The sequence below is a fragment of the Buteo buteo genome, chromosome 4 (genome assembly GCF_964188355.1).
Source record: "Buteo buteo chromosome 4, bButBut1.hap1.1, whole genome shotgun sequence".
In the NCBI taxonomy this organism is placed as follows: domain Eukaryota; kingdom Metazoa; phylum Chordata; class Aves; order Accipitriformes; family Accipitridae; genus Buteo; species Buteo buteo.
The window spans coordinates 52,835,047-52,844,044 of NC_134174.1; the positions used below are offsets into that span (position 1 = coordinate 52,835,047).

Sequence of the window (8,998 nt, forward strand, 5' to 3'; positions counted from 1 at the left end):
AATAGTTTCATGCCCTATCTGAAGATAAAGGGTTATCATGCACTGGGTAAGTGTCCTTTCACACATAGTCTTTAGTTTCATGGCATAGTTAAATTGGGATTCTTCTGAATCAGATCTCACTGAAACTTACAGGATACAGCTCTAAACATGTTCAGTTGCAACTAGTTCTCATTGATGTCATTCTAACATAAACCTAAAGTAATTGCACTGCTTGTAATAAAATTAAGGTCTGCTCACAATTGTTTCTACATAGGAAACTTTTTCAAAATTTTAAATATTTTTCACACTCAGAAATGTGCTCTCATTGTCTCCTGAACTCAGTCTGGGCATATATGACCTGTGTGGATAGAAGTAACTGAATTTTGTTTCTTTTCACTTCATAATAAAGAGGATACTTTTTTTGTTCAACCATTGGACTGTGTGAAGTATTTTTAAATGTACTTTTATTTCACAAACTAGTCTATAAACCAGAATTAAGGTATTATGAAGAGGACTTTTGATGGTTGTATTACGTCTAACATTTAGTGCTTAGATTTAATAGAATTAGTCATTGGTATATTGGATTTGAATAAATTGATACTGGATTGTATTAAGCAATGTATTCCATATGCGCTGGATTATTCATTTGCCTTTTTTTTTCAAAAATGTATAAGCCATACTGAGACCAGATTTGCATTTATTATTGCTATTTAACTAGCCCTACTTTTACCAAAGGGAAAAAACCAGCCTAATTTCAGATACTTGAAAACTTTTAGAATTGTATTATTGTTGTTGTTATTTAGAATAAAAGCCAGTCTGTATATGGATACTTTACACCAGCATAACTGTCATCACACTATGGTTTTCTTTTAAAAAATTCCTAAACCGTTGACCTTACATGACCTTTGGTTGTGAATACAGTTAGGCTGCTATAGCTTTTTTTATATTGTTCTTAATTATAGAGATGTAATTGAGCTGTTACAAATCTGTGTGCCAATAGGCCTTAAAATGTTTGAATTGTACTCTTCTCAGTGGCTGATCTCTGTGTTGGGATGAATTGATATCTAATAGGAATAAACAGGAAAAGCAGTACACTTTTTAAAATCCAAATATATTTTTAAAAATCAAGACAAAAATTGGTGCTTTGTTATACTTGTTCTGACCACCTCCCCTTGTTGTAGTTTTCAGTAGCAACTACGAGTATTTCTGCACAAATACCTTGAAATCCCGAGTTTGTACTTTGTTTCAATCGGGGGGGGGGGGGGGGGGGGGGGGGGCAAGTGGGAAGAAACTGCCATATTGCACAAAATACTCAGATCTTATGCTGATGCATTAACGAATCTCTTTGCTTTTCAGTTCAGCAGGTAACCCAAGTCTAAGTTACCATAGGAGGTGTGAGAGGCTGCCATGAAATGGCACAAAGTTGCAATTGGAAGGGGAATTGGAAGCCCTGGGGTTTTTATTCTTGGTCGGACTATAAACCTTTTAGATGACCTTGAGCAGGTCACATTAACCCTGACTTTCCAAGGCATTTGCACTCCTGAACTGGATCTATAGGTTGGTCAGTTGCTGTTTCCTGTAACATGAGAATGGTGCCTTAACAGGGTGCAGACAGTTCATTAACACAAAGTGCTGTGAAATTCTCCAATGAAAAGCATTACAGCCAGTGGAAACTATTATTAGGAATTAATAATATTATAAATTAGTAATAATAACGTAGTTAGGTTTACCCTATGATGTTGTACTTCACCCTGAAGCAAGATAAATCATAAGGCACTTAGAAGGTTTTTTTTTTTAACAATAGAGTGCAGCAGTTAAGGGTCTTTAGAACATTTCTGCAATATTAAAATGATTTTTCAGGCAGCGTATTAGCATCTTCAGTCTAGTCTAAGGTTTTAAAAAAGTAAAACAAACAAGAGCCCAAGGTATTATTTACTTAATTAGTCCTCTCTGCAGCATGAATTTCTTTCTGAACTTCATTTCTGTTTTAATAAGTATCATATCTGTTGATGTTCCTTATGTTACTAAGCAACACCAACACTACCAAATAATAAGAAAAAAACCATGTAATAAGGCACTATAATTCTGATCATGTATCATGGGGTTAATTTCTTAGGAATACTCTGAGATTCAAAGAGTGTGCAGTGCAGCAATGTAAAATATATTGTTTTCATTATAAAAAGAAGTTCATATCTTCTAAAAATGTGCATTTAATTGCATAAAGGCAGAAAAGCAACACAAAAATTATTCAAATAACATTCCAATTATATTTGATAAATCATCTTAAAAACCTTTACATTTATGTAGCAATTATAACCTAACCACAGGATCTAACATCTTAGAGCTTCATCAAAATCAATCAAATATCTTAGGCTGCAGCTGGAATGTTGTTCTGATGGAATTGCTCCCAAAGGCAATTTTGATCTATTTAGGCACCAGTTTTACAGCACATTCTGAATTTGATTATTTCTGGTAGTATTTCCTGGGTAAGGTTTTGTTCTAGCGATGACTCTAAGAAATTTCCACTTTATTAAACAACTAATTAATTGCAAACTGGTTAAAATAACATCATTTTCAAAAATGCTACTAATACTTTGGTCCATAGAAAATGCAGAATCTCTTCTGTTACTTGCTTTCTAAGTGTGTTTTATAGAGAACTGCTGATTTCAGAAGGTAATTTAAACAGACTCTCACTTACATCACATGTGAACCTGAGAATATTTTAGAAGACCAATCTTTCCTTAGTTATAAGTATCAAGTTCTCACTCAGTTTCCAGGCTTTGTTGAATGACAGTATTTGCACCTGATTCTTAGGTGCATCAAACCAGATAACTATCCGTTAATTAGGAATAAAACAATATTAGTATTGGGGGGGGGGGAGGTTTAAATAAAATAAAAAAGTGAATTTCAGCATTTTTTCATCTATCACCAGATCTAGGAAGAACATACCTCTGTCGACATTACTGCAGAGTCCCCAGTCTCAAATACTTTTGTATCTTTTTTTACACTGGTTTTCGTTTATTTCAGAGAAATTCCTTCTTTCTTCTCTCCCCATCTATTTTTTAAGATATTAACCTAGTTAGTCTCAAGAACACTTCTCAACATCTCTAAAAATAATTTTCTTTCTGGTTAAATAAAGTTGGCTAAAATAAGTGTTGAGAATCAGTTCATAAAACTGTTTCAAGATGGGATAATTCTGGTATTTAAATTAGATAATGAACTATATGTCTCTACCTTGGTATTTGTGAGGTATTTCTCGCTTGGCAGACATTCAGGCTGGTCTTGCCTTAGTTTCAAAGTGCTTGTAAACTAATGTATACAGGTGTATACACATTATAACATGTAACGGTAAATTGAAAAAAATTGTAAGGTATTTACAAAAACAATTCTTCAAACTTCCTGAAAGAATTTTAATTTTAAAAAGAAGATTAATAGAAAGTAAATTAACACCGGCATTTCAGAACAGGTTAAAAGAAAGATTAACTGCTCCCTGCTCCCTTGCCCCGCCTCCCAAATCCCAGCCTACTGGCATCACAGGTCTGGAAAGCCGCTGTACTGCCATATACTCCTACTTCAGAGAAGAGAGGAAGTGTTTTCAAAACCATCTTAGGCATAGCTCTATCCTTACTCAGAATGGACTGTTTAGGAATATTGTGAATCACCAGAAATTTGGCCTGAAATCATTAAAGCAGAGTCACTGCCTACAAACATGCTTAACACTTGAAGGCCAGTATTTCAGGAGTCATCTGGGGTGTGATGCCTCAAATTGCATGGTCAGTGTTGCACATTCTATGAGAGCTTTTCGAAACCAACATTAGCGGCCATTATAGCAGAATGCACTTTGATTCCTTAGCACTAAATAGCATGTTTACCATTTCCCAAACTTGCCATCCAAGAGCAGTCATTCTGAAAAACGTTAACTACAGATGGTTTTGGTATAAATGTATCTGTTCTTCTGTCCTGTAATTCCCACAGAAATGCTTGCATTTCCTGCTCTTGAGAACTGTAAATAGAACTTCCATGTGAAGTTCTTAGTAAAAAAACTTATGACCTTTAAAATGAAACTTCCTTTCAGGTTTGTAAAGGAGAACAGTATTTTCTCCAGTCTCTGATTGCAAAGCCAATTTGTACTTGGACTGTTCCAGTATTTAATAATTGTATGCTCCCATACACTTTACCTGGTTGAAGTTGTGCTCTTCTTGAAGTAGCAGTTACCTTTAGGATTTACTTGGATGTAACAGGGAATGGTCTCCATGGATTTACTCACTAAAGGTCATAGTTTATTTTTTAAATGGCAATTTTAGGGTTAATATTCGCTATCTATCTGTGTGTTTAGAGCTCATTCAGGCTAACGAGTCATTCCCTAGATATCCAAGAAGCTGGAGTAGGTTTTAATAAGACTTAGAAAATAGAGTTAATGAATCTGCTACATTGCCTAGACTGTTATTATCAAAAATGTTCTTATGTTAAATGTTTAAGTCCGTAAAGTAAGCCTCAAAGTAAACAATTTTTAAATAGAAATACTGAGTGCTCCTCAGAGCCATGACAAATGGGAATTGGCTGTGTTTTCTAAGGTCAATTCTAAGAGACGAAGTACCATGACCAATGTATTCGGAAAAAGAAAGAGACTAAGTGACAGTGGAACTGAGAAGGACCTGAAGTAGTGCTATTTCTGAGACTACTTTTTAAAATATGAGTCATAACTCAAAGAGATTCCAAAAACAGTTATTGTTTTTAAAATGACTGCTGCTTCACTGTATGAAATAGCTTGCTTCTACAGTGTATACTGAAAGCAAAACAAGTTAAGGATATAGATCTATCCTACATATCTTAAATTGTTAAAATTGCTCAGAAGTGGGATGAAGTCCAAGAATCCTCTCAATGAGGATTTGTCCTGTAAGATTTTCAGACATACAAACAGGCAATCCAAGCATAGTGGTTCCAGTACAGGTGTTGCATTGATCTGAATTTTTTATCACTGCTATTATGATGGCAGATCTGTTAGCAATCTGTTTCAAATAACATGTACAAGAGTTACCCAAGAGATTTCAAATGTTAGCAACACAGCTACAGTGACATTTTCTTTCACTTACACATGCATGTCCACATACATGCAAGCGTAAAGCTTTTTTCAGATTTTTAAGAGATTTAACATTCACCCCTTTCTTAAAATGATCATATGCTATGTGGATTAAGAAAAAGAAGGTATCCAGCTCGAACCAGACTTGCTTGCCTGCAAAGTTTCTAGGTGCCCAGAGAGCATCTAGGTATCGCTTATACAGAGCTTTGGAGGAACTGCAGAATATCATCTGAAGATTTGATTTTGTTAAGATTTTCCCAACACTTAAGTGACTACATGTCACAATACCTGGATAGTTGCAAAGAATCCAGCCTGACTCTCTTCCGCACCCCCCCCCATCCAAGTCAGACACTTCACTCTTGTTTTGCCACACTGTTAGTTTTCTGCACTAAGGGCTCAAATTCCAAAATATTTTCTATAGCTGTGCTTTGTTTTCTGTGTCTAAGTAAACAGAACCTTTTTTGTATGATCCATAGCTCACTGGAAACCAAATGGATGCACCACCATCAAGTGCTATTATTTAGATTAGGGTATACTATTCTAGCAGAGAATTTGGGGAAAGATATTGACATTCCAAAATGCTTTGGTATTGCTATTAACATTGGGTGTGGTATATATGGCAAGAGAAGTATATGGTATATATAGAAGAGAACTAGGGAAATCAAAGCAAGCAAATAATGGCCAGGAATTTAAAATCAGGTAAATAATTCTAATGTTCTGCTTAGAGAAGATAAAAGCTGTTGAAGGGTTAGTATCCATCATTGGTCACCTATGGCTAAGGAAAAAAAACACCGGGGTTTTTTGTTCTTCTGAAATAAAGTCAGGGAAAGTGAATAACTTCAGTATAAATTTTCTGTTGTGATCACAGATTAGACTTGTGAATTGAATTGTGAGTTGAATTTCCAACTGGTGATAGGTTTAGAAATACTGACTTGTCTTATTTTATTTTGTAGATGCTTCAGAAACTTGCTGTGTGTTTGCCACGGGTTCTGCCAACCAACTGGAGAGGGGACTTTCCTATTCTTTCATTAGTCAAGCATAACATTATCTTGAACTAATTATTCCTCTCCACATGGCCTTCCTACTAGTGTCAGCTTATCTTCTGCTGACTCATGCTCAGGGTGCTCCTGCTGAGCATGGGGCACTGTTGGAAACACTGAAGTCACAAGTAGGATTATTCAGCAATAAAAGTGAACACTATTCGGCACAGGTGAGACCTCCTGGCACAAGCCGACAAATACCTCAGACAATCATCATCGGAGTTCGTAAAGGAGGGACAAGGGCTTTGCTGGAAATGTTGGATATTCATCCTAATATTGTGGTAGCAGCTACAGAAGTCCATTTCTTTGACTGGGATGAAAATTATGTGAAAGGAATAGACTGGTATAGAAGCCTGATGCCATTTTCTTATGGAAATCAAATTACAATTGAGAAAACACCAGGCTATTTTACATCACCACAGGCTCCAGGAAGAATTCATGACATGAATAGCTCTATTAAACTGCTGCTCATTCTAAGAGATCCCACTGAGAGAGTTATATCTGACTATACCCAAGTATATTACAACAGAGTAGAAAGCCACAAGCCTGTTCAGCTTTTTGAAGATATTGTTATTAAGAATGGAGCACTTAATACCAAATACAAAGCTATTCAGAGAAGTCTATATGATGTTCATATGGAAAAGTGGCTTAAGCATTTCAGTTTGGATCAGATTCACATAGTGGATGGCAATACTTTAATCAAGGACCCTCTTCCTGAATTACAAAAAGTTGAAAGATTTCTAAATCTTCCTTCCCGGATTATGTCTTCTAATTTTTATTTTAACCAAACCAAGGGATTCTACTGCATTAGAAGTGATGGAAGGGAGAGATGTTTACATGAATCCAAAGGCCGCCCCCATCCCCTTGTGAACAACACTGTTTTAGAGCAACTGTATTCTTACTTCAGAGAGCACAACGCAAAATTTTACAGAATGGTTAATCATTCCTTTGACTGGCATTAATGCATTTGGAATCAATGTTTCTTAAAAAGGGCCTGAAACAAAGTCTTTCAAATATATCTTTCTAAACTGTAGAGGTTGGTACTATGAGAACTTAACATACTGGTTATATGCTTCATTGGAATAACACATGTGTTAACTCACTGAAATGGTACCCTTTACGTTGGGAAAAATAGGTTTCACGTATTTGTATGATTACTGTGAGTCATATTCTGATCTTTCTCTCACCATGCAAATACATTAACTTCAGAGGACTTCTTTCAGATACTTACCTGTTACAAGATTTGTGCTGTTTTGGAAAAAATGACTGCTTCTAACAGTGTAAAAAATGTAAATATTTGAAATGGTATTATTCTAACTGTTCTGTATTTTTTGTTGTTAGTATTTTTTATATCACACACAATGATAGTGGTGTTGATTTCTAGAATTTTTCATACAATAAGTTAAATTGTATGTTAAACAGGGGCATACACAGTGGCTCCAATAAATAATTCATCCTCTGTTAATATGCTGAAGTGCTTAATCAGTTAATAATAAAAGGAATCTATTTCATCTATGATTTTGAATAGGTGAACTAGAAGATCCCTGTCTGTATATCATTAGCATTAAACCACACTCTTACTATCCTGGGTTTATAAAAAAAAAAAAAAATTATCTCCAAACAAACTAAGAATATTAACTGTTTGAAGAAGCTTTAAGTGAGAGTTCTGAATGTAAAGACATTAAAATACCCCAGGCAACCTCAATTTACACTGTTACTCTACGCACTTAAAAAAAAAAGCAAAAAAATTATTAATATCAGCAACTGTACAACTATTTGATTATATAAATTATGTCACTTTCCTCTTGAACGGAAAAGCTCTTCATTAGTACTACCATATTAATCATGTTTGTATTCTGTGACTAGTTATTCTACTACTCTCCTGGCTTTAGTTTACATATCTCCATTGGCATAGCACATGGATTCCAAAAAAAAAAAAAAAAAAAAAAAAAAAAAAAAAAAAATTATTTGCTTGGCCTCCAAAGCATGGAGTATTTTTATTTTGTCATTTCCAATGCATATCATGGGATGTTCTCAAAGTTAAAATAACATCTTGTTATATTGTATATCTCAGACACAGTGTTCAATATGCTAAATATGACATACTCAGATTATATATAAAAACCACACCCACCTCTACCCCTGCATTAGAAATTGTTTTATTTTTAATATTTATTTTGTTTCACACTGTTGTGCTGGTCTGTTTTCCTTTTTCTTGTAAACATTTTATGATTTATCAATACCAAAGAAGAAAATCAACTTGAAAATGTTAAATGTGGTGCCAGATAGAACTACAGCTGCAGATGTGCTTGTTTGAAATTGTACCTTGCAATCCAGAAACTCTGGTGCACACCCTAGTAGAAGCATTCATTAGGTGCATTCCTCTTCAAGCTTCTCAGGACACTGGTGAGCTATGGTTGTGTGGGCCCACTCTGAACATCGCAGTGTCAAACTCCACCTAACCCTGGTGAGAATCCTGAATCTGTGTCCTGGCTAAGCTACTGTGCAGCCTATAGGAGTATTATGTTCCTAACATGGGATTCAGTCTTCCACTTCACAGGCTAAAAGGTATGTATTGCAGCACTAATTTTTAGGCTTCTAATACTTTATGAGGGGGCTGCTTAGATGTTAGGCAGGTAGCAGTATTAACACTGAAGCTGGACAGAATCAGACCCAGCCAGATTATGTGGAAATAGCCTTCATCAAATACTCCCCTCAATAAATGTAGAATGTTAAAAATAATATAATAAATCTTACTCTTTATCTCTTCTGCTACTTGTATGTATATGTACGAGAGAAAATTATATTTATTTGTCATTAGCATATAAATAACCTCTGAAGTTATCTTTCTGAAGTATGATTATTTACTACAGCTCTGATTTCTACAGATGGCCCAAAT

At 35.1% G+C, this 8,998-nt stretch overlaps 1 protein-coding gene across 1 annotated transcript; it reads left to right on the top strand.

The window, feature by feature from the left end:
* The first annotated feature begins 6,020 nt into the window (after positions 1-6,020).
* LOC142030666 (heparan sulfate glucosamine 3-O-sulfotransferase 1-like) lies at positions 6,021-7,061 on the top strand. The gene has a single exon (XM_075026940.1). The coding sequence runs from the start codon at positions 6,132-6,134 to the stop codon at positions 7,059-7,061; it is 930 nt and encodes a 309-aa protein (XP_074883041.1). The 5' UTR covers positions 6,021-6,131.
* Positions 7,062-8,998: the final 1,937 nt, after the last annotated feature.